Below are 26675 nucleotides of genomic sequence, written 5' to 3'. Positions count from 1 at the left end.
ACCCTTGAGTGGCATGGTTTTTGAGAAGTGCTCCCCATCCGGTGAGCGACACATCTGTTGTTAGTACTAGCTGTGGAAGTGGCTCGAGGAACGACCGCCCTTTGGCAAGGTTTTTTGTGTTCCACCACTGCAGAGATCGCTGGGTGCGGTCTACCAACACCAGATCTGGTAGTTGACCTTGAGCGTGGTTCCACTAATGTGCTAGACATTCTTGTAATGAGCGCATTTGTAGTTTTGCATGAGGGACAAGAAAAATGCATGATGCCATCATTCCTATTAGTTGCATGAACACTCTTGCTGGTAGAGTGTGTTGCGGTTGAAATCTTTGAACTAGTGTTTGTATAGCATTTATCCTGATGAGATTGGGATAAGCTTTGGCTGTGAGAGTGTTTACTGTAGCCCCTAGATATTGTTGCATTGTAGATGGTTGGAGATGGGATTTGACTAGGTTTACTGTGAATCCTAGACTGTGAAGCAACTGTATTGTCTGAAGCGTGTGTTGCACACAGCTGTTTTGGGAGTTTGCTTTTATGAGCCAATCATCTAGGTAGGGGACATGAATTTGTTCTCTTCTGAGATGGGCTGCAACGACTGCGAGGCATTTGGTAAAGACCCTGGGTGCTGTGGTGACTCCGAACAGAAGCACCTTGAACTGGTAGTGTGGACCATCTACCACAAAACTGAGATACTTCCTGTGAGAGGGATGTATCAGAATGTGGAAGTAGGCGTCTTTTAGATCTATAGTGTAGAGAAAGTCGCCTTGCTGCAGTAATGAAAGCACTTGTTGCAGAGTGACCATGTGGAAGTGGTCTGAATGAATGTGACAGTTTAGCGGTCTGAGGTCCAGTATTGGTCTTAGAGAGCCGTCCTTCTTTGGGATAAGGAAGTACAGGGAGTAAACCCCTGTCCCTTGATGAACTAGGGGAACTGGCTTTATTGCATCTTTTTGTAACATTGGCAAGACTTCTTGTTTGAGTAGCGTTAGATGGTCTAATGACATTGGGCGCTGTCTTGGAGGAATGTTGGGGGGTGTAGAAGTGAGTTCCAGGCAATAACCATACTGGATAATTTGTCTTACCCACCTGGCTGTTGTGATGGAATTCCAGACAGGTAGGAACTGTGAGATGTGTCCCTCGACAGGATTGGGATGATCGGGGGGAAGCATAGGGAAGTCACTGTTTATTATTATTTGGGGTGTTGCGGGTGTTGTTACCTCTGCCTCTACCCTTGTTGTTGTTACCTCGGTAATCTCCTCTATTGTATCCCCTAGAAAAGGAGCCTTGGTTGGGGCTCTTATAGGAGGATGTAGGGTGTTCTGATGTGTTAGTTTTGGACCCTGCCCTGTAAAAGGAACGACAAAAGAAACCTCTGGCAGATGGTGATTGTAGGGCCCCCATAGACTTTGCTGTTTCTGTATCTTTTTTATTTTTTCTAAAGATGCATCAACTGCAGCTCCAAAAAGGTGCTGTTGATCAAATGGTTGGTTTAGGATTGCATTTTGCACCTCTTGCTTAAAACCAGACACTCTAAGCCATGCGTGTCTACGTAGTAGCACACTAGTATTTATAGCACGTGACGCAGTGTCTGCTGCATCTAGTGCACATTTTATTCAGGTATTAGTTATTAGTTTCCCTTCTTGTACAAGGTCATTAGCTTTGTCCTTATACTCTGGTGGAAGATGTTGAATGAGCTTCTCGAGCTCGTCATAGTGAGCCCTGTCATATCTTGCTATCAGTGCTTGTGTGTTTGCAATTTTCCATGAACTAGCAGCCTGAGATGCCATACATTTACCTGACACGTCTGACAACTAAGATTCTTTGTCAGGAGGTGGTGTGTCACATGAACCCTGGGAGTTTGCCCTTTTACCTGCATTGGCTACTACTAATGAATCTAAGGGAAGTTGGCCCTTAATGTAGATAGGGTCGCTAGGAGCTGCTTTGTATTTTTTATCTACTCTGGGGTTAAGAACCCTAGCTCTGACTGGGTCTTTAAACACCTCAGGAGCATGTCTGATAAGGCCTTGTAGCATAGGTAAGACATCAAAAAATGACTATTCCCCCCTCTCTGTGGTGGCCTTCGGTCCTTAACCCTCCTCCTACTCCGGTGCACACTGCCCGTAACTTGGGATTCCAGTTTGATGACACGCTCTCCTGCGGCCCGCAAATTAACAAAGTCACGGCTGCCTGCTTTGGTAAGATAAAAATGATGAAAAAATGTTTTCCATTCTTGCCAATGGATGCGCGCAGAACAGTCACTCAGGCGTTAATAACGTCCCATTTGGACTATGCCAACAGTCTCTATGCTGGGGCCCCTTTGTACCTAATTGAACGCCTTCAAGCAGTTCAAAACGCGGCAGCCAGACTGATTGGTAACATCCCTTTTCGACATTCGATCTCTATGTTTCGCAAAAAGCACCATTGGCTTCCCATAGCCTCTCGGATTAAGTTTAAAATACTTACTCTTGTTTTCCGTGCTCTCAACGGTACTGGCCCAGATTACCTGAGAAAGAGAGTTACATTATCTCATTCTGTGAGAGATTTACGTTCCAACAGCCTACGCCTTTTGGTGGTGCCACGCTTCTGCCGCGCTCGAATGGGCGGCAGAGCTTTTGCTGTCCTTGCTGCGAAACACTGGAACGGCCTCCCCCTGGACCTTAGATTTGCCTCATCTGAAGTACAATTTCGTAACCGCCTGAAAACTTGGCTATTCTCCTCATCTTAGATTTTCTCCTTATCTCTGCTGACAGTTTTTTAGCGCCGGGACACCTCCGACGGAGGTAGCTGCGCGCTTTATAAGAGCCATAAATAAATAAATAAATAAATAAAATGAGTAGATTTGTGCGGTTGTGCAAACGTTTCTAACAAAAAATCTTCTTCTACAGGGCCTTACATCCTCATCTAAATCTCCATGTCCCTGTGAATCATCACTATCCTGTAAATCTGGATAGTGTGGTGGTGAAATTAGTAAGTTAGGGTTAACAGGTGGTGGAGGTGAAGGTGGAGGAGAAGTGTTAGTAGATATATGAATTTTCTTTGGAGGAACTGGAATTTGGGGTAAATATTCTGGTGTCCTCTTTGCAGGTAGCTTGGTGACTATATGACCAGTCTTTGGGTGGATAAATATAGTAGTCTCCTTTGGATCTGGAGAAAAAAGTTCTTCTGACTCCACAGACTTGCTTGGTGTCAAAGAGTTGTCCTTAGGAACTGATTTTGGGTGTTTTGGGGCATTGTCCGGTACACCAGCTTTACTCGGTTCCGAAGTTTTCGGTGCCTTCTGTTTTGATGGTACCAAAGTCTTTTCTATGTGTTTCGATGCCGAATGTTTTTCAGTTCGTTTCGGTACCGAAGTCTTATCAGGTTTTTTCGGTGCCGATGGTTTATCCGGCTATTTTGGTGTCGATGCCTGATCAAGTTGCTTCGGCGCCGACTTTTTATCAGAGTCTTTCGGTGCAGAGGATGGTTTTTCGGTGCCGAGTGGTTGGCTCGAGTCTGTCCTTCGGTGCCGAGCCCGAGGGCGGGGCGTTCGAAGACTTGGTACAGTGCAAACCTGAGCCTGAAGGCGAAGGTGTTACCGGTGCCATTGTTTTGGGCTGGGTCGGGCTGGGGTTTCAGTACTCACGTCCCTTTGAGCAGGAGTGATGTCCTCATCGTCATCGGCATTGGAGACGTCTGCTTCGGAGTCCATGATTTCTTCTGGCTCCGGAAGGTTATCGGGACCTGGATTGAAGATGTCCGGGATGGAGCCTGAGCCTCGTTGCATGTCTTGGCGTCGAGCTTGACGATCCCGGATAGTCTTTTTCTATTAAAATGAAAGGGAGGCTTCACAATTGTCCTCTTGATGCTCTGGAGAGAGGCACACATTCCATACAGGAGGGAGGTCCGAGTGTGGAAATTTAGCACCACACTGTGGACATTTTTTAAAAGATGTCCGTTCCATCGACGTTCGTCTGTATCAGCTCGGATAGGCCCAACAGCCCGCGTCGAGGTTCGCAGGCGTCGAAGAGAGATGGAGGCTTTCAAGGTGCGCATCGAAGGCACACGATCGTAACAATACCGTCGGTGAATGTAACTGCGTGTCCAAGGGGTCTGGAAACGGTTCCGAACCGAAGCGCAGCAAGTTTCATCCGAACCCGATGGCGGAAAAAAACAATCTAACGATGGAGCCGAAGCCCATGCGCACTGTACACCGAAGGAGGAGTCACCGGTCTCGTGACTACAAGACTTCTTCGAAGACAAAAACAACATGTAATCATCCGAGCCCAACACCAGATGGCGATCTATGCTAAGTGTACAATCTGCAGCTCATATGCCTCAAACACTACTATTCCCACTCCAGCGAATGCAACAGTAGGGAAAGTATTGGATAGCGTAAGGGTAAAAATTACTATTCCCACTCCTACAAGTGCAACAGTAGGGAAAGTGTTGGATAGCGGAGGGGAATAATTTACTATTCCCACTCCAATAAATGCAACAGTAGGGAAAGTGTTGGATAGCGGAGGAGAATAATTTAGTATTCCCACTCCAGGGAGTTCAACAGTAGGGAAAGTGTTGGATAGCGGAGGGAAACAATTTTCCATTCCCACTTTCACAACTGCAACAGTAGAGAAAGTGTACGGGTAAAAATTACTATTCCCACTGCATCAAGTTCAACAGTAGGGAAAGCGTTGGATAGTGGAGGGGAATAATTTGCTATTCCCACTCCAGGAAGTGCAACAGTAGGGAAAGTGTTGGATAGCGGAGGGATAACAATTACTATTCCCACTCCAGCGAGTGCAACAGTACGGAAAGTGTTGGATAGCAGAGGGGAATAAATTACTATTCCCACTCCAATGAGTGCAACAGTAGGCAAAGTGCTGGATAGCGGAGGGGATGAAACCAAAGATTACAGCTATTGAACCTAAATCCCCAAACAAAATAAAAACAAAACAATTACCAAAAATATTTATCAATTAATACATTAATATTAATGATCAACTAATGATTAATTTATTTGAACTAAATTACTTTCCACCCTCTACCCCAATAAACACCAAAATAGACACCTAAAAATACTTACACAATTTCCATAACTAATTTTACATTAATATATTAATACAAATTAACAACAAATCATTAATTTAATAAAAACTATTCCCAACATTTACAACTGAAAACCCCACAACTCACACATCAAAAGTATTCCACAATTAGCATATTTAATTAATTAGCATTAATTAAAAAAATAATTAATCAACTATAAATAATTTACCTCCCACCATATTCCCCTATAACTGACACCACCAATGTTGTAAAACATGACACAATTAACATAATTAATTAACAATTAATTAATTAATTAATTACAATTAACAGGCAAAATAAATATATTTAATTTAAATTACTTCCCACCTTACTCCCCAACCCACAACACACTCCTAAAAAATTACATGATTAACATAATTACCAATTAATTAATAATAATTAACAACCAATTAATAAATAACTAATAATAAATTAATTAATTACCACAATTAACAATAAAAAAGATCAAATACGTAAGTAATAATTAATAATAATTATCTATTAATTAATTATAATTAAATCGCTTCCTACCCTACTCCATTATCAACCTACAACCCGCTCCTAAAAAAGACACAATTAATATAATTACCAATTAATTAGTAATAATTAACAACCAATACATAAATAATTAATAATAAATGAATTACCACAATTAACAATATTAAGTACATAAATATTAATTAATAAAAATATGAATTAATTAATCATAATTAAATTACTTCCCACCTTACTCCTCTTTCAACCCACAACCAGCTCCTAAAAAAATGACACAATTAATATAATTACCAATTAATTCATAATAATTAACAACGAATAAATAAATAATTAATAATTAATTACCACAATTAACAATATAAATATCAAATACATCAAATACATCAATATTAATTAATAAAAAACATATTATTTAATAAATTATAATTAAATTACTTCCCACCCTCCTCTATAAACCCACAACCGGCCATGGAACTAAAACGCTAAATTTTATTAAAATAAAATTAATAACATCTAAAAATTATTAATATGTTTATTATAATTAAATTACTTCCCACCCTATTCCCACATAAACCCTAACCCGCAATACTTAGACAAAACCACAAGTTACTTACCTTTGGTAATGATATATAAGGAAGAAACATTAGTTAGTTATAGAGTCCTAACCTTAGAGTTACCCCAGGCGTCAGACTGGATCCGGAAAGATTTTTCATCAGCAGTAATGAATATGCTACTTACCAGTATGCATCTGTTCTTGGCATGTAGGGCTGCTAACATTCATATCTATAGCATAGATCGCCGCCTAGTGTTGGGTCCGGATGATTGCACATTGTTGTCCTGGAAGAGTCTTCGAAGTATCACGAGATAGGTGGCTCCTCCCCTGGACTACAGTGCGCATGGGCATCGACTCCATCCCCAGATTGTTTTTAGCCATTGTGGCAAAGATGGAGTGTGATCGTGTAAGTGATGTCCATGCTAATGATTGAATGCAAAAATGTCTTCAGCCGCTACAGGCGCCGGGGAGGAGGGTGGGCGAAATGAATGTTAGCAGCCCTACATGCCAAGAACAGATGCATACTGGTAAGTAGCATATTCAGTTCGAGGCATGTGTGCTGCTAAATTCATATCTATAGCATAGAATACATAGCAGTCCCTCCATTAACGGCGGCTGCCCGTGCCGGCTGCAGAAGTCTGAAAAAGTGTTTTAAGAACAGCCTGTCCTACAGTTGCCTGCTGTTTTGAATGCACATCCACACAGTAATGTTTGGTAAACGTATGTGGTGTAGACCATGTGGCTGCCCTACAGATGTCTTCCAAAGGAATGTTACCTAGGAATGCCATGGAGGCCCCCAACTTGCGGGTGGAATGGGCTCTGGGGGGGACCGTTAAGGTGCGCTTAGCTTTCTGATAGCAAATCTGAATACACTTAACGATCCACCTGGCTATTCCTGCCTTGGAAGTGGGGTTGCCTTTGTGCTGTGCAGAGAAGGCAACAAAGAGTTGCTGTGTCTTTCTAAAAGGTTGTGTTCTGTCAATATAGTACATTAATGCCCTTTTGACATCCAGAGTATGGAGCATTCTTTCCGCTACCGTGTCTGGGTTTGGAAAGAATGCGGGCAGTTCAATGGTTTGATTGACATGGAACTGTGACACCACCTTAGGGAGAAACTTGGGGTTAGTGCGGAGCACCACCCTGTTGGAATGAATTTGTATAAATGGCTCTTGGATTGTGAGCGCTTGTAGCTCACTAACGCGTCTTAAGGACGTGATGGCAATGAGAAAAGCGACTTTCCATGTGAGGAATTGGATCTCACAGGAATGTAGAGGCTCAAAGGGTGGGCCCATCAACCTGGTGAGGACCACGTTGAGATTCCACGCCGGAGCTGGTGGGGTCCTGGGAGGGATGACCCGTTTCAGCCCTTCCAGGAAGGCTTTAATGGCAGGCACCCTAAAAACAGAGAGATGCTGCCTGTTTTGAAGATAAGCTGCTATGGCGGATAAGTTTATCCGAATGGAAGCGTATGCTAGATTGCATTTGTAAAGATGTAACAAATAGCAGATGATGTTAGTAATGGATGCATCTAGCGGGTTGATATTGTGTTCTGTACAGTAGATGACAAACCGCTTCCACTTTGCTGCATAGCAAGCTCTGGTAGTGGGCTTTCGTGCCTCCCGGATTATGTCCATGCATTCAGGAGGCAAATTAAGGTAGCCAAACTCTAAGACCTCAGGAGCCAGATCGCCAGATTGAGTTGTTGCGGACCTGGATGCTGAATGTCGCCATGGTTCTGCGTCAAGAGCGTGGGTGTGAGGCGCAGCCTTTGATGCGGCACCACGGAGAGTTCTAGAAACGTGATGTACCATGGTTGGCGTGCCCACGTTGGAGCAACCAGGATGAGCGTCATCGAGTGTTGCTTTAGCTTTCTTGCCACCAGCGGAATGAGAGGTGCTGGGGGAAAAGCGTACGCAAATCTGCTTGACCAGTTCATCCATATCGCATTGCCCTGCGACTGTGGGTGAGGAAACCTGGCGGCAAAGCTTTGGCATTTTGCGGTTTCCGTTGTGGCAAAGAGGTCTATCTCTGGATGACCCCACTGCTGGAAGTACGGGCGGAGAACTGATGGATGTATCTCCCACTCGTGCATTTGGTGGCTGTATCTGCTGAGCAGATCTGCCATCTGATTGTCCTTGCCCGGGAGGTGTTCCGCCATGAGGAAGATGTTCCTCTGAATGGCCCACTTCCACATGCCCTGAGCCAGATGAGACAGCTGTGTAGAGTGAGTACCTCCCTGCTTTTGTATGTAGTACATGGCCGTCATGTTGTCCGTCCGGATCAACACGAACCTGTTGCACAGATGTACTTTGAAGGACTTGAGTGCCATGAAGATTGCCATCAGTTCCAGGTAGTTGATGTGCATCTTCTTCTGTTGCGTTGTCCATAGTCCCTGCACCGTGTAGTGGAGCACATGAGCTCCCCATCCCTGGAGAGATGCGTCCGTCGTCAGGGTAATCTGTGGCACAGGCTCTTGGAATGGTCGGCCCTTGCAAAGGTTGTGTGGAGTCCACCAATGCAGAGAGCTGTATGCCCGACCGGTTACCAACACTAGGTCTTTCAACTGGCCATGAGCCTGAGTCCACTGACGTGCCAGGCATTCCTGGAGCGTACGCATATGCAACCTGGCGTGCGGGACTATAAAGATGCAGGAGGCCATCATGCCTATCAACTGCATGAACACTCTCGCTGGGAGGGAGTGTTGCGGTCTGAACCGTTGGATTAGCGACTGGATGTTGTCGATCCGTGCTTGGTTCGGCTGAGCTGTGGCTGTCAGAGTATTTATTGTCGCGCCCAAATACTGCCGCACATGGGCTGGCAGGAGGTGCGACTTGGGATAGTTCAGTGAAAACCCCAGACCATGAAGAAGGTGGATGGTGTGAGACATGTCTGCGGCGCACTGTCGCTCCGACTTGGCTTGAACGAGCCAGTCGTCTAGGTAAGGGTAGACATGTATGTTTTGTCTCCTTAGGTGCGCTGCTACTGTTGCCAGACATTTGGTGAACACTCTGGGGGCAGTGGTCACTCCGAAGGGGAGAACTTTGAACTGGTAATGCCTGTTTTGTATGGTGAACCTGAGATACTTTCTGTGTGAAGGATGGAGTGGTATGTGGAAGTAAGCATCCTTGAGGTCCAAGGTTGCGAGGAAGTCTCCCTGGTTTAGTAATGGAAGAACCTGTTGCAGTGTTAACATGTGGAAGTGTTCTGAAAGAATGTACTGGTTCAGAGGCCTGAGGTCCAGAATCGGTCTGAGTGAACCGTCCTTCTTTGGGATTAAGAAGTACAGGGAATACACCCCTGTGCCTTCTTCCTCCACCGGCACGAGCTCTATTGCGCCTTTTTGCAGCATTACCAGAACTTCCTGCTGCAATAAGTGCAAGTGCTCGGCTGACATAGGACGTTGTCTTGGGGGAATGTTGGGTGGAGTGGATGTTAACTCCAAACAATAGCCGTACTGGATAAGTTGCCGTACCCACCTGTCTGTGGTGATGGACTGCCAGACAGGGAGGAACTGTTGGAGTCTCCCCCCGACAGGTGTTGGATGGTCGGGGGGCAGTGACAGGAAGTCACTGTTTGTTGGAGGCAGAGGAATTGGAGCTGTTGTTGCCTCTACCTCTGCCTTTGGCACTGTTTCCCTGGTACCCTCCTCTACCTTGCTTGGGGTACGAGGATTGCGCCCCACCCTTGTTGTAAGGCGTTTGCTGTGCCAAGTGTCCTCTGGTAACACCTCTATTGCCTGAGCGACGAAAAGTGTTGCCACGGAATTGCTGAGACTGGAGAGCACCCATGGATTTGGCCGTCTCTGTATCTTTCTTGATTTTCTCGAGGGTGGTGTCCACCTCTGGGCCAAATAACCGGTCTGGATTAACAGGCTGGTTAAGGATAGCTGTCTGGATCTCTGGCTTGAACCCTGAGATGCGGAGCCATGCTTGACGCCTCAGCATAACACTAGTGTTTATCGCCCTCGCCGCTGTGTCCGCAACGTCGAGCGCACATTTTATCGCAGCGTTGGAGATGAGCTTGCCCTCCTGTATAAGCATCTCAGATCCCTCTTTAAACTGGTCTGTAAGGTGTTGCAGCAGTTGTTCTAGGGTGTCGTAGTGCGCCCTATCGTATCTGGCCAGCAGAGCCTGTGTGTTTGATATGCGCCAGATGTTGGCTGCCTGAGCTGCCACCCTTTTCCCCGATGCCTCCAGCACTTTGGACTCTTTATCCGGGGGAGGAGCTTCACCCGTCGTTTGAGAGTTTGCCCTCTTGCGGGCATTGGATACCACCAAAGAGTCTAAGGGCAACTGGCCCCGGATGTAGGTTGGGTCGCCAGGTGCGGGCCTGTATTTTTTCTCTATCCTGGGGTTCACCACCCTAGCCCTGGTGGGTTCCTTGAAAATGTCCGTGGCATGTTTAAGGACCCCCTTCAGCATAGGAAGAGTTTTCACAGTTTTTTCTGCTGCAGAGAAAGTGTCAAATAAAAAGTCATCTTCCACAGGGTCAGCATGCATTTCTACTTTATGATTTGTAGCTGCCCTCTCAATTAAAGCATTAAACGCCGCAGAGACTTCTGTGGGAGACGTTTTTACACCATAAACTTGAGTGTCCTGGAGAACCTGCTGGTCTCCGTGATCACCAGTGGCCATCCAGGAGTCCTGCTGCTCATCAGTGTCTGTGTGTGCAGGAAAGTTATACTCCTCATCTTGTTCACCGTCATCTCCTTCTGAGCAAGTGGGTGAAGGTGTTGCCCCTCTCCTAGGTTGTGGAGGAAGGTGTTCAACCAGTACTGGAGTATCAGGTGCTGGCCTCTTCCGCTTGAGAGGAATTACAAACGACTCCATAGGCTGTGAAGTAATTTTCCTCTTGTACAACGTGAGTTTCCCCGTGTCGGCGTCGATAAAGTGCGCTGACTGCTCCTCCAGTAGAGGTTGTCGAGGACCGAGACTTGCGCCGGAAACTGTGGAGTCCTTGGTCACCAAGCGTGGTGCAAAGGCCTTCGGCGCCACCTTAGGCGGAAGAGTGTAGAGGATCGGCTTCGAAGTCTTTGTCGTTGTCTGGGGTGCTGAAGGCGTGGTCGGCTCCGACGCCTTGTCCCGTATCCGCTTGAGGGAATCCGAGACCTGTTTGGTAAACGAAGCGGAGGGTTTCGTCGACCCGAGTGATGACCTCTGTCCACCTCCATGGGAAGAGACGAGCGTCGATGCTGGCTGTTTGGCCGTCGTAGGCGCAGACGTGTCTTCGACCACTGCGCTACTGTCACCGACCCCAGCCGCAGGCGCAGACGCCGACTTCTTCGGATCGACTGCCTTTGTCTTTTGCGTCGGGACTCCAGACTGTCGCTCGGTGCCCGCCGCCGACTTTGACTTCGACTCGGCCACCTTGCTCGACACCCGCTCGAGCACACCCTTCGAGCTTGGTTCCTTGGTCACTTTCGACACCTTGGCTGGGTCGCTAGCTTTAGAAGGTTTGGAGGTGTCCGAAGACGACGGCGTCGATGGCGGAGCAGGCGTCGTCGGTGTCGATGGCGTGTCGGCCATCTTTGTCGTCGTCGATACCGATGTTGTGAGTTTCGGTTTCGTTTTCTGTAATGGCGGCTCCCCTGAGGTGTCGGCCATCTTTGTCATCGTCGATACCGATTGGGTGAGTTTCGGTTTTGATTTCTGTAATGGCGGCTCCGCTGAGGTGTCCATAGCCGGGCCGGAAGGCGGGGCCGTGGATCGAGGTGTAAGGTCGTGGGTAAGGCCGCGTGGCTATCCCGTGACCTGGGCCATTGTTAGAGTTCGAACGGGGCATAGCTCATCCTCCGAGCTATCTTCCACGGCCCCATATACTTCTTCGTAGTCCCCTACCTCATCGACGTTTTCTTCCAGGTCCAGAGCCACAACATCTGTCTCGGATTCGGGCTGGGCCTCCGCCGATGAGGGTGAAACTTGCAGTTGAAGCACCTGTACTTCAGCCTCGGGGTCTTCGAAGATGTCGTCCGGCGCCGGAGCCGACCTCCGTGCTTAGAGGCGCGCCACGCGCCGAAGCTTGAGAGTCTTCTTTGACCTGAATTTCGAACAGGCCATACAGTTGGTCTCGTTATGGCCCGGCGACAGGCATTTGTTACACACAGGGTGTACGTCGATGTGTGGGTACTTCGAGCCACACACGGGGCACTTCTTGAATGGACTTCGTTCCATGCCGTCGAAGTCTTGCTGCGTCCACAGGGCCTCGATGACCGAAGAGTCACCCGACTCCTCAGATATCTGACTCGACGAGCTGGAGTGTACACGAGACCGAACGCGAACAATACCGACGGGATAAGCGGAGGCCTTTTGGCCTTGAAAAGAGTATTTTTTATTGATTCCGAACAGGAGACGTCGAAATCACATCCGAACCCAATGGCGGAAAAAAACAATCTGGGGATGGAGTCGATGCCCATGCGCACTGTAGTCCAGGGGAGGAGCCACCTGTCTCGTGATACTTCGAAGACTCTTCCAGGACAACAATGTGCAATCATCCGGACCCAACACTAGGCGGCGATCTATGCTATAGATATGAATTTAGCAGCCCACATGCCTCGAACCACTGCGCATTGGAAGGTGGCGTCGGTCGGCTCCGCGTTCGTTGCCGCCGTCGTGGTCGACGGGATGACATTGCGGCAGCTACTTAGATGCCGCCCTCGCTCGCTGACGTCAGTTCTGTACAGAACTTTCCATGCCAGAAACTCAGAGCCATGCAAGATACTGACCATTGGTGCACAAAACTAGGACCCTGAAAGGATGTCCTTAACCCTAGAAATCATTTTGCAGAACAGGGAGGATGGGTTGGGCGGTAAGGAATCTATAACTAACTAATGTTTCTTACAGATATAATGTTACTGAAGGTAAATAGCTTATGCATCTGAAAGAAACACGTTAGTTATAGATTCCTTCCCTTAGAATATATACCCCAGCAATACCAATCCTGGAGGTGGGTCTGCGAAACAAGATCACACCAGAAAGTCCTGGAGAACAGAACAGCCAAAGAAGCAGTCTCTCCGGACTTGGCTGTCCAGGCAACATCTACATGGCACCGCTCGCCCACGTCGCCCGAATGCATGACCTCAACATCATCTTCTATGCCAACGACACCCAGCTGATCCTCTCCCTCACCAAGGACCCCCTCACCGATTAAACCGCTAAAACCAACCTCCACGAAGGAACAAAGCCATCAACGAGTGGATGAAGAACAGCCGACTGAAGCTAAACTCAGACAAGACGGAAGTCCTCATCCTCGGCTCCACACCCTCGCCTGGGACGACTCCTGGGGGCCAACCGCACTGGGAGCAGCTCCAACACCCACCGACCACGCACGCAACCTAGGGTTCATCCTTGACTCTACTCTGTCCATGACAATGCAGGTCAATGCCGTCTTGTCCTCCTGCTTCAAGACCCTCCGCATGCTCCGCAAGATCTACAGGTGGATCCCCACCAAAACAAGAACGGTCACCCAGGCCCTCGTCAGCAGCAGGCTGGTCTACAGAAAAACCCTCTATGCAGGAGCCTCGGCCAAACTCCTAAAACGACTACAACGCATTCAAAACGCTTCTGCACGCCTGATCCTCGACATCCCTCACCACAGCCACATCACACCCCACCTGAGAGACCTGCACTGTCAACAAGAGGATCACCTTCACGCTCCTCACCCACGCACACAAGGCACTCAGCTTCTACACACCCAACCGCCGGCTCTGCTGACCTCACCTTCACCACAGTCCCCCGCATCCGAAGAGCGACTTCCGGCAGTAGATCGTTCTCCCACCTCGCCACCAAGACCTGGAACATCTTCCCCATCCTCCTACGGCAGACCCAGGACCTGCTGACCTTCAGAAGACTCCTCAAGACCTGGCTATTCGAGCAGTAGCAGCATACCCCCTCCCCCACCCCCTTGAGACCCTCACGGGTAAGTAGCGCGCTTTACAAATGTTCTGATCGATTGATTGATATTGTTTTGTGAACGTGTGCGGCGATGCCCACATAGCCGCCTGACAGATGTCATTTAGAGGCACTCCTCTTCCCAAGGCAGTAGTGGCTGCCGTTGCCCTGGTGGAGTGAGCGCATAGCCCAACTGGAGGCTCCTTTTTAGCCAGAGAGTAACAAGTCTTAATACACAACACAACCCATCAAGAAATGGTGCGTTTGTGTACGGCCCGACCCTTCTTTGCACCCACGCAGTCAACAAAAAGCTGATCATCCACCCGGAATTGTTTTGTGTGATCCAAATAGAAGGAGAGCGCATGTTTTGGGTCCAGACGGTGGAGCCTCTCTTCCTCCTTTGAAGGAGGCGGAGGCAGAAAGAAGGTCGGCAAAGGAATGGTCTGCCCGATGTGGAAGGCAGTGACCACCTTAGGAAGAAAGGATGGACAGGTCCTGAGAATCACCTTGTCCGGATGAACAGACATGAAAGGAGGTTTGGAAGAAAGAGCAAGGAGCTCACTCGTCTAGCAGAAGTGATGGCTACCAGGAAAGCAGTTTTAAGAGTTAAGAGGCATAAAGGACAGTTATGAAGCAGCTCAAAGGGAGCGCACATTAAATAAGTCAGAACAAGATTCAAGTCCCACTGAGGCATAACGAATGGAATTGGAGGGAAAAGATGTAAGCCTTTCAAGAAACGGTTAATTACTGGGGACTTGAAAAGAGAAGGCTGATCTGGCAGCCAAAGGAAAGCAGGGATGGCAGAAAGGTAGCCCTTGATAGTGCCCAGAGCAGAGCCATGATGAGCTAAAGAGAGAAGGAACAAGAGGACTTCAGAAAGAGGGGCAGAAAGAGGATCCAGAGCCTTTGCTGTGCACCATGCCACAAATTTGTTCAAACTGCAGGCGTATACCGTCTTTATGGAGGGATGCCTGGCTGCCAAGATTACGTCACAAACTTCAGGAGGCAGGTCGAAAGACGTCAACAGCCATCGCTTAATTTCCACGCAAGGAGGTGGAGACTGGACAGGTTCGGGTGGAGGACCATCTCCTTCTGCTGCGACAGAAGATCCTCCCAAAGAGGCAGGTGGATCAGAGGATCGATGGCAATGTTGAGCAGCTTGGATACCAGACTCTTCATGTCCAATCCGGAGCCACAAGAATGACTTGGGCCCGGTCACGCCTGATCTTCTTCAGCACTCTGGGCAGAAGTGGTATAGGCGGAAAGGCATACACCGGACCGCAACTCCACTCACGATGAAAAGCGTTGCAGAGCAAATGCCGCATTGGAAATCCCAACATGGAGCATTGCTGACATTGCGCGTTTTCTTCGGTGGCGAATAGATCTAACCAAGGCTATCCCTACTGTTGAAAGAGACCTTGCAACACCTCCGAGTGAAGACGCCATTCGTGATCCATGTGGCTGAGTTCGTCTGCCCTGGCGTTCAGAGAAACTGCCAGAAGGGAGGCATCCGTCGCCACCGTGTGGACTGATTGGGGAAGGGATAGGGATCTGCCATTGACCCAATCCTGGTTCGTAAGCCACCGCTGCAGTTGTCGAGCAGTGCTCTCCGAGATCTGGATGCAATCGGACAGATTCCCCTGATGCTGCGCGCACTGGAACTTCAGGTCCTACTGCAGAGCCCGCATATGCCACCTGGCATGATCGATCAGCAGGATGCAGGAGGCCATGAGGCCTAGCAGCCTCAGGGTCATTCTGACCGAAACCCAGGACAGAGGCTGAAAGATCGAAATCATAGCCCAAATATCCCCGACTTGCTGTTCTGGAGGATAGACTCGAAACTGCGTCATGTCCAGAACCACTCTGGTGAAGAGAAGCTTCTGAGAGGCAATCAGGTGCAACTTCGGCACATTGATGGAGAACCCCAGCATATGCAGGAGGTTGGCTGTAGTCTAGAAGTGGGAGACAACTGCCTGGGGCGAGCCCGCCTTCAACAGCCAGTCATCGAGATAGGGGAAGACTGAAACCCCTGATCTGCGCAGATGAGCTGCGACCACCGCCATCACTTTTGTGAACCCCCGAGGGGCGCTGGTAAGGCCAAAGGGGAGCACAGTGAACTGAAAGTGCTTGTGGCCTACCGCAAACCACAGGTAACACCGGTGGGCCAGCAGGACAGAGATGTGAAAATAAGCGTCCTGCAAGTCCAACGCTTCCATCCACTCTTGCGGGTCAAGGGCAGACAAGACCTGAGCAAGCGTCAATATCTTGAACTTCTCCTGGAGCGATTGACATCCCTGAGGTCCAAGATAGGACGCAGGCCCTTGTCCTTCTTGGGAACCAGAAAGTAATGGGAGTTTCAAACACAACCTACTTCTGGGACAGGAACGTGCTTGATGGCTCCCTTGGCCAAGAGAGCCGTAACTTCCTGTTGGAGAAGGGCCAGATAATCCTCCGACATGCTGTGGTATCGCAGTGGCATGGCTGGACAGGTAGTCTCGTAGCACCTTCGACTATTTGCAAAACCCACCAGTCTGAAGTGATGGTGCGTCAGTGGGGGCAGTGATGGCGAATCCTGCCACCCACTGGTGTTTGATGGGCCTAAAAGGTCAGCCTAGGAGGGTTTGGAGGCTTGTGTAGAGGGGGGTTGGTGGACAGGCCTGCCCGCTGGCCCCCTGAACCACAAGTTGGTTCCCAAATCCCTGGCCGTGCGAAGGTTGGGTAACTTACTGCGGCCCTAGGTGGAATGTAGCGGGGCACACCTTCTGTAGCCACGAAAGCAGCAAAAAGCAGACTGTGCCGGCCGGGAAGAGAAGCCCAAGGACTTGGCCGTAGCCCATGAGTCCTTGAAGGGCTCTAGGGCGTTGTCTGCTTTGTCACCATAAAGGCGATAGCCATAAAAGGGCATGTCCATCAAGGTGTTCTGGACATCCCCTGAAAAGCCAGTGGACCTCATCTAGGCATAGCGGTGAACCGCTACCGACGTTGAAATGGTCCTGCCCAGAGAGTCTGCGGTGTCCAGCCCACAACGGATCGTAAACTTGGCTGCATCTCTCCCTGCGGCGACAGCCTGGGAGAGCACTGCCCGGGCTTCCTCCGGACACTGAGGCAGCACTTGCACCACTGTATCCCACACTGGGTGGGAATAATGGCCCAAGAGACATGCAGTGTTTATGAACTCCAGTCCTAAGCTGGCAGAAGAGAACATGTTCTTCCCAAGATGGTCCAGCTTCTTGGATTCCCTTTCCCGTGAAGCGGTAGGGAAGGTGCTTTTGGAGGTGGAGGCTTGGACTACCAAGCTCTCTGGTGTGGGGTGTTGGGAGAAGAAAGTGGGGTCGCCCGGAGTCGGGCAGTGGCGTTGGGAAATCATCCTGTCCACGGGAGCCCCCGTGTTGGGCCTGGACCAAGTGCCCAAAAGGAAATCGGTGAGGGCCTCATTAAACAGAAGCAGTGGCTCTGAAGAGCTCGCCACCGGTTGAAGCACCTCAGTCCGGAGGTTAGCCCTGACCGCCACTGTAGGAAGCTCAAGGTTGAGAGCCTCGACCGCCCTATGCAACACCACAGCATATGACGCTCCCTCCTCTGTATCCACGGTAGGAGGAGACAACATGTCAAGGCCGGTTGAAGTGTAAAGACCACTGACATCCCCTAGTTCCTCTCTGCAGTCCTGCTCTGCACCTAGCTTGTCAGTTAAAGGGTCACCTGACCCCTCCCCATCCTCCTCGTCTTCCTCTGGGTGCCACTGTTGTTGGAAAGGGACCCTAGAAGTGAACAGGGGCATGAAAATCCCACCTGGCACCGGATCCGGCGTCGGGCGACGCCGGTCAAACTCCGTGTCCATGTTGGGAAGGAAGCTGGGGTCGACGCCAGCCAGGGGGGCGGCCAGCATCGGGCACGGTAATGATGCCATCGGAAGTGGCGCTGGTGGAGGTGTAATAAAGTCAATCGATCTGGATCCAGGGGGACCTAGGCCCCACAACCGATTCCGTGGGCCCGAAGGCGCGCCGGCTGTGTCGGTCAGCCCGAAGATGGCATGCATCGCTTCCTAGAATGTACGAAGCTGGGCGGGGGTCGCTCTGGGTCCCAGAAAGGAAGGGAAGCTCGGAGTAGATCCTTCAGGCTTCGCGCACATAGCCGCAGGAGTGTCCCCACCCGCGCGCCTCGTCGAGTTGGCCGAATGACAAGAAGGCGAAGAGCGACAATGCTTCTTCAACTTCTTCTTATGCTTTGACTTACCCGACTCCGAGTGCGAAGACTTCGATTACTTCGAGTCGGAATGATGGTGGCTCCGCGACTGGTCCCGCGACCTCCCTCTCGACCGGGACCTCAAACGGCACAGAGCCGACTGTCGTCGTTCAAGCAGCTTTCGGGACCGCTCCCGCAAAGCCTTCGGCGTCAACAACTGACAGTCAGAGCACGACTTGGGGTTGACTTGGGGTCGTGGTCGCGCTCCAGGCAAAAGAGGCACACGCGATGCGGATCAGTCACCGACGTCAATCGAGTACAGGAACTGCAGGCCTTAAAACCCGGTATCCCTCATGCACCTGTTCGGAGTCGGAGACTCAAAACAAGACGTCAACAAAAGTCGAGAAAAACGTAGTCAAAAAATGACTGAGGTACCACTCTTCCTGGATCTGCACTGGTTGGCGTGGAAAAAGACGTTGGCGCGCAAGGGCAGCGTCTAAGTAGCTGCTGGGACGTCATCCTGGCAACCACAATGCCGATGACGAACGCAGAGCTGACCGACGCCACCTTCCGACGCGCAGAGGTACTGCTGACAAAAAATCCGGATCCAGTCTGATGCCTGGGGGTAATTCTAAGGTATGGAATCTATAACTAAGGTGTTTCTTTCAGATAAATAGAACACATACATTTAAAGTACATACTAAAATACATAACACTAACAAAAAAATGATATTTTTAACAACTATATTTTTGCAAATGATATTAATGACTTCAATATTTTTCAAAACAATATTAATGACTTCGATATTGTTAAAAACGATATTACTTACCTTGTACTCGATATTCCTGACCACGATATTCTGACAGTCGATAATTTTGTATCACAATGTTTTGCACTTGATATTAGTACAAGTTGACATTAAAAACTCGATATTTTGACTGTTTACCCTTAGTCACTGCCTCGTGGTACACATGAACTGTAGTCACTGCCACCTGGTACACATGAACCATAGTCACTGCCACCTGGTACACATGAACCGTAGTCACTGCCACCTGGTACACAAGAACCGTAGTCACTAACTTGTGGTATATATGAACCTTAGTCTCAGACTCTTGGTACACATAAACATCAGTCGCTGCCTCTTGGTTCACATGAACCTCAGTCAATGCCTCCAGGTGTACATGTACCTTAGTCACTGCCTCCTGGTACACATGAACCATAGTCACTGCCTCCTGGTACACATGAACCATAGTCACTGCCTCCTGGTACACATGGACCTCTGTCACTGCCTCCTGGTATACATGAACCTTAGTCACTGCCTCCTGGTGCACATAAACTATAGTCACTGCCTCTTAGTACACATGAACCATAGTCACTGCCTCCTGGTACACATGAACCGTAGTCATTGCCTCCTGGCACACATGAACCATAGTCACTGCCTCCTGGTACACATGAACCTCAGTCAATGCCTAATGGTGCACATGAACCTTAGTCAATGCCTACTGGTGCACATGAACCTTAGTCAATGCCTACTGGTACACATGAACCTCAGTCACAGCCTTTTGGTACACATAAACCATAGTTACTGCCTCTTAGTACACATGAACCATAGTCACTGCCTCCTGGTGCACATGAACCTCAGTCGCTGCATATATTGTATCTTGGATCGGTGGTATGCCCTATGTGAAGTGTTAACACCACTGCTGCATGGGGAAGGAAGCAATTAATTTTGTTATTTTATTCCCTCACACACCCTAGTGGTGTCATGCTTCATCATCGAGACACCCTGACGCCTAGAAGTCAGGGTGGGCTCAACCATATTTCAGGGAGCGCTTAGTAAGATCGTTTTTGGCCAGGGGGATAAAGATTAAAAATCAATGTCAGACCCCAGTATCCCTTTATTGTTGGGTCTGGCAATTATATTAAAAACAATCATTTTTAAGGTCTCTCTGGAGATTATGGTCCTAGGACCCTATTGCCAACATGTTTCTGTCTCTTGCTGCCCCATAAAGGGTGCTTGGACTTTCTTCAGGGCGTGACCCCCTGGAAATGAGAAAAGTACGGGAATTTCCCTATACTGTTGCGCGATTAGGGCAGGTAGCTGCTCCTTATATAAAAGTGACCTTTGTCGCAACAGTTCACTCCATCCCAATTTGGGAGAGGATCCACTTCAAGTAGGACCTCTTGTGAATGGGGTAGCCCGGTAGTCAAACTGCCATCAAGGTTCCTGCCCCGTGTCTACACCTGGTAAGTAGAGGATCCCGCCGCTTGCCAGACCCAAGAATAAAGGGATACTGGGGTCTGACATTGAGAGAATAAAATAACAAAAGGAATTGCTTCCTTCCCCACGCAGCAGTGGTGTTAACACTTCACATAGGGCATACCACCGATCCAAGATACATAGACTGTTCTGGTTAGCCAATTAATCCTTCTGTGGCAAACTAGGTCATACAGGGAGTACTTTTTGTGATACAGTATATACCCAAGGGAGGGTGTACTCCCTCCTGAGTTCCTCTCGCCCCCCCACCAAGCAAGGGAGTTCATCCCTCGCATGGTTTGTGATTCATGTACACAAACCTTAGTCTCTGCCTCTTGGTACACATGAACCTTAGCCACTGCCTCCTGGTGCACATGAACCTTAGCCACTGCCTCCTGGTACGCATGAACCGAAGTTGCTGCCTCTTGGTACACATGAACCGTAGTCACTGACTCCTGGTACGCATGAACCGAAGTTGCTGCCTCTTGGTACACATGAACCGTAGTCACTGACTCCTGGTACGCATGAACCGAAGTTGCTGCCTCCTGTTACATATGAACCTTAGTCACTGACTCCTGGTGTACAGATGAACTTTAGTCACAGCCTCCTGGTATACATGAACCTTAGAATGTCCTCAGCCCCCTAAACAGACACTGGCGACTGACCATCCGAACAACCATAGTTCCTGACTAATTTCCATAAAATACAGTGAATTCCAAGAATCCTTTTTATCATAGCAAAGTCAACCTATGAGCCCCAGAATCTACTGATGACAAGGAATCCATTTTGTCCATTCTGCCTCACTTTTTCCAAGGCTCATCGGATGCGGTGTCTGCATAAGCTACCTTTGTCTGATATGTACCCGGGACTGACTCAATATCAGGGGTTACTATTAACCTATCATGTGTCCTTTAGACATATCGTGAAATCCACGTAAGCTCGTTCATTCTGGCTTCTACCCCCTTTGTACTGGGCCTTAGAATGAACCCACAAATACCCTTTACGTCTAACCACCGCCTCCTGTGAACTAGAAAATGAAGGGGGCTACAAATCTCCCACAAACCTCTTTCCCTTCATACAACAAGTAGATTTAGTTAACAAAGTGTCTGATACCTAATATAATTCACATGTGGAACAACACAAACATATTACATGCACTGCCAGTGCCTGTCACCCAGTACGCCTCACTCGTTGAATGAAGGGTGAAATGTGGCAAATGTCCACATTATGGGCATTGCGTCATCTACCGAATACATACAGTTTCAGTCACGTCTGATAACGTAAAACAATATGAAGTCCGTGAGACTTTCCCTTTCCAGTTGATATTTTGCTCTCTAACTCAGGGTGAAAAGTAGGGGTGTGTGAAATTCGCGTAATTCGCTTATGCGTAATTAGGTGACATTTTGGAGAAGTATGCAAAATGATGCGTAATTCAGCAAAACGCAGATCGTCATTTAACGTTCTACTCTAGCGCGAAATCTGTCCTTTCATCAATTTTTGAAGCGAGGACACATTTCGCACAAGAAAACAGTGCGAAAAACACAATTACCACTAATAACAACCGCTCCCATTCTGGTTGTTTACTTTGTTCCTGCACTATAGCTTTGCAGTAAATACTGCATAAATACGCAATGTGACGTAATGGCGTAATTTCAGGAATTTTGCTAAACAGGCACAATGCGAAATCCCTAAAATGTTTCAAATTATGCCAGCGTAATTTACCTTTTACCCATGCCTAGTGAAGAGTAACCACCAGATGCCAATTACCCTGATGCAGTTTGTTCTTGGCAGCGTTTCCAAGAGGGCGCTCTTTCCATGTCCCCTGGGAGTTAGAATTATATTTAATGCTATTAAACGGCTCCTTGTGTTAGAACCAACAGCTAGATGTCACAAAGCGCCAGGCCAGGATGCTATATTTTGGAAACCAGAGCATGCACCACCTTTAACCCCTTGACCGCGGCGGTAATTCTGCCGCGTGCTAGGGGGGAGGGGGGGAGTGGGGTCGTGCGGCGCTGCCATGCTGGTGACAGAACCACTCCGTCACCAGCCACGGGCGCGCTGTGCTTGTGACGGAGTGGTTCCGTCACGGCCCGCCCGCTCAGCGCAGGCGCGGAATTAACGCGGCGCAGGCGCGGCGGCCGGGCCGTGACGGAACCACACCGTCATTAGCACAGCGCGTCCGTGTCTGGTGACGGAGTGGTTCCGTCACCAGCACGGAACGGGTTAAGGGAGACTCAGACCCTCTCTTCACAGCTGAACACTTTTCTCAACCCAGACACACAAGGAGAGCTCCAATCATTTTCACACCCATTATTTTGTGATGCTGTTATAAAGAACCCAGATCACACATGGAAGAACTCCCAGAAGCCCTGTTAACACTTCGCGCTGGATCTTGGGATCTGCATGATAACATTTGACCTGGCCTCACTTTACCTCGGAAGTAGATAGGATCCTGTCTGGCAGCTTCCTGTCTCGTGCTCTGACAGCTGACTCTTGCTGTCTGTACTACCATCGGCTGAGCCGCATCTGGCTGCACCTGGACGAAGAAAACTTTTGTTAAAAGCTAATTGGATTACGAAAAAAATAAAAGTATTAATAAAAAAGAAATACCAAACAAAGACATTAAGCATAAAAATGTAGAGCAGCGTTACAGCCAGTGGCGCGGTCTGCATGAGACTTGTTGACATGTCTGAGATCTTTGAGTGGTCACTACGCAGGATGTGACGTCATTTGAGTATATAAGGCACTAACTGCCTAACTTATGTTAGTTCCTGGTATGTTTTTGGTCGAGCCTGGGCAGCACATGCGCTGCTCTTCGAGTACAGCCTTGAAGCTCCGCCCACTCTCCACTCAAGTCAAGTCAAGTCAAAAGTTTGCTTTATTCGGTTAAAACTTTAAAACCATCAAAGCACAGCATAATATTACATCATACAATTATACATGATTACAAACTAACATATCAGACTGCGAAATACATTTTGATGCAATTATTGTACAATAAAAATGGCTATAGAAATATAAAAACAATTTGTTACCCAATGTTAGGCATATCTTAAAAAGTTATCCCAGATTATATAAAAATGACTCTTCAAAAAAAGAGCTTACCTAAGAAATATTACAATAACTGCAGTTTATTTCTACACCTGATGGCCCCTGTAATGTAACTCGCCACTTCAAAACACACCAGAGCGGACCCAAGCATTTGTAGATACGCCATGGCCGGTCTGACTTGCTCAAAATTACAAGCCCTTAATAACGGCAAGATACATTTCTTGCGGGGCAGAACATAAAACTTACAGAAAAAAATCACGTGGAGCATATTTTGCTCAGAATAATTATCGCATGGGCAAGGCCCTAAAGTTCCCTTTTTTGTGAAGCCTTTTGGGAAGGATAACAACCAAGGCAATATGTTGTGTTTGAATCTTAACAACACAAACACATGGAATGGTTTACTTATGTAAGTCAAGTACGGCTGGATATCTCTCCCTATACTTAACATTACAAAGTTTCTAACTGATGGTTTTAACAATTCCTCTTCTTCCCTTTGTAGCTTTAGTCTATTTAAGAATTGGGACTCTATGGGCTGAATGGCCATTTTACTTAGCGGTCTGGGGTTCGTGAACAGGTCAGGACAGCCCATAAGATCCGTTTGCGATTTAATATTACGGATCCAAGGTATAGCAAGGCCCCTATCTAGGGATAGACAATCTTGAATGATTATTTGATTTAAATTTGGCGGTTGTTGTGCCCATATTCTCAGCCACCCTAACAGCGGGGCCACAGCGATTTTATCACAGATGTAGCCCACCCCCAGATCTTCATGAACGTTAAAAGAAGGTACAGATTGAGGGAGCGACAACGCTTTTCTACAAAATACATTTTCCGTACGTTGGATCTCCTTCACATCAGTCTACCCCCACACCTCACTCCCATACAATACCATGGGTACACATTTAGCATTATAGATTTTCATTAGAGCCGGTAGAGGCTTGCATCCCAAACGTTTTGCAAACCCTAACAGGGCACTTGAGGCTCTAGCTAGTGTATTCTTTTTCAATGTGCGTTGCATAACCCGTGACCTTCTGTCATCAAAGACAATCCCCAAGTACGGGAAGGTCGGTACTTTACTAAGTACCTCCCCTTTGCAGAAGAATGATGCCTTTTTGGCCCGCCCTCCACCAATTGACATGGCATGTGATTTTTTAAAATTAGTCATCAGATCCAAGGAGTCCATAAATTTGATAAAACAATCTAATAGGGATTGTAACCCTCTTGCCGTTCTCGCTATTAGGACAGTGCCATCGGCATACACAATGACAATGCCGTAATCTTTTTTGGCCAACTGTCGGAATGTCCTTACATGCCCCGATTAGTGTGTCCCCTAGATTATTAATATAAAGGGTAAACAACAAGGGTGCAAGTATGCACCCTTGTCTTACCCCTCGCTTTACTGGCCATGCATCGGTCAAGCTCCCATTCTCATCATAGCGGACTGCAGCACTGGTATTCTCATGCATATCAGCAAGAAAGGAAATCAACACCGGGTCCAGCCCCAAGTGTAGCAGGGAAGTCCACAGTTTTTGTCGGTTCACGAGGTCAAATGCAGTAGACGAATCCATGAATGCTAAATGTATGTCCCCCTGCTTTGCCACTGTGTACTTCCCTATGACCAGATGTAAATTGAGGCACTGGCCCACAGTGCCTCTTCCCTTTCTAAACCCGTACTGCAAGTCCGAGACAATAGAGTTATCTTCTAACCAATCTGTCAACCGCTGTAATACCACTTTCCCCATTATTTTTGCGGCCGAGTCCAAGAGCGAGATCGGCCGATAACATGCCGGATCCTCTCTTGAGCCTTTCTTAAATATTGGGACAATGACAGCTTTGCCCCACGATGCTGGAGGGCCGATTTTGGCAACCACGTTAAATACAGAAGTTAACACTTTTGCCCAGTAACCGGGATCGGCACTATACAAGTCTGCCGGGACCCCATCCGGGCCTGGAGCTTTCCCCTTAGCAGTGGACTCAATGGCCTCCAGGACTTCCCCCTCTGTAAAGCTGATTTTAACAGCCTGCATGGATACACCTTGTACAATAGAAGATGACTGATTTATTTCCACTGAAGTGTTCCACCCACTTTTCAGGGGCAATGAGACAATCCCTGATTGTATTATCTGTCTCATTGAACAGGGGGCTGTTAATCACTTTCCAAAATTGAGTGCTGCTTTTCAGGACACTCACCTTGGACAGTTCCTCCCATGCCAGGTCTTTTAATTCATGTTTCCTCAATTTAATAGTTTTTTTTATATGTTCTTTTAGCCTCAGCAATCCTCTGTGCGTCCCTACTAGATTCTTTTAATACTTCTAGAAGGACCATATGACTATCAGTACAAGCTTGGTTGAACCAACTTTTCCATTTTTTAGGCCTAGGTTTGCTTTTTCTAGTTAAGTTTACTGCTATATAATCTGTGATACGGCTAAAAGCACCAAGGATTGTCTTAGGGTCAATAGACATGTCCAAACATATACTAAAGTCCTCGTTATTATTCCTGAGCACATATTTCTGAAAGTCTGCAGGGTTGATCACCTCCCACCTTAATCTCCGCCCCTGGGATACATTATCTATTTTTGAATAAAAAATCAGGGCCGATACTTCTTTGCCTCTGAGCGCCCTAATTTTTATAACCATAGCGAGCGGGTTATGATCGCTAAGGCCGTTATATGAAACACAGAATGATTCTATTGTATCTTTCAAAAGACATGACACTAAAATATAATCTATTGTAGAACAATTGCCCTGTCCAATGAAAGTAGGGACAGTAGAAAAAGTGTCTCCTTGTAATGGAGCACACAGATGGTGTTCAGCTAGGAAACTCTCAAGAAACGTCCCACTTTTGGTGTGTTCGAAATGAATACTCCCCCTCGATTCATCATCGGCATCTATATGCTGCAGACATTTTAGGTGACAAACATGGGTATTAAAATCTCCCAAAACTAGAAGATAATAAAAGGCATCATTATTTGCCTCATAATCATCCAGGAACACCGACAGAGCCCTTAGGTGGTCCAATTCATCGACCCTAGTAAAAGAATTATAAAAATTAACCACTAAGATTTTGGGAAAATTATCCGCCTTAAGTCTCACCGCTAAAATGTTTGGCGAGCATGTCCCAACTAGCACTGCTTTGTACAGAAGTTTAAGACTAAATAATAACAAAAGACCCCATCTGGCTCTCCCTGC

General features: G+C 47.8%; 1 protein-coding gene across 1 annotated transcript in view; it reads right to left on the bottom strand.

The window, feature by feature from the left end:
* Positions 1-26675, bottom strand: part of ANHX (anomalous homeobox) — a 158955-nt gene that overhangs the window by 26446 nt on the left and 105834 nt on the right. Inside the window, exon 6 of the mRNA XM_078639995.1 lies at positions 22868-22970. Coding sequence (XP_078496121.1) covers positions 22868-22970 — 103 coding nt within the window. The remainder of the gene's footprint in view (positions 1-22867; positions 22971-26675) is intronic.

Source organism: Lissotriton helveticus, chromosome 4_2 (genome assembly GCF_964261635.1).
Source record: "Lissotriton helveticus chromosome 4_2, aLisHel1.1, whole genome shotgun sequence".
Lineage (NCBI taxonomy): Eukaryota > Metazoa > Chordata > Amphibia > Caudata > Salamandridae > Lissotriton > Lissotriton helveticus.
The sequence above is the reverse complement of the archived record's forward strand: the minus strand, read 5'-3'. Positions and strand labels throughout refer to the sequence as shown.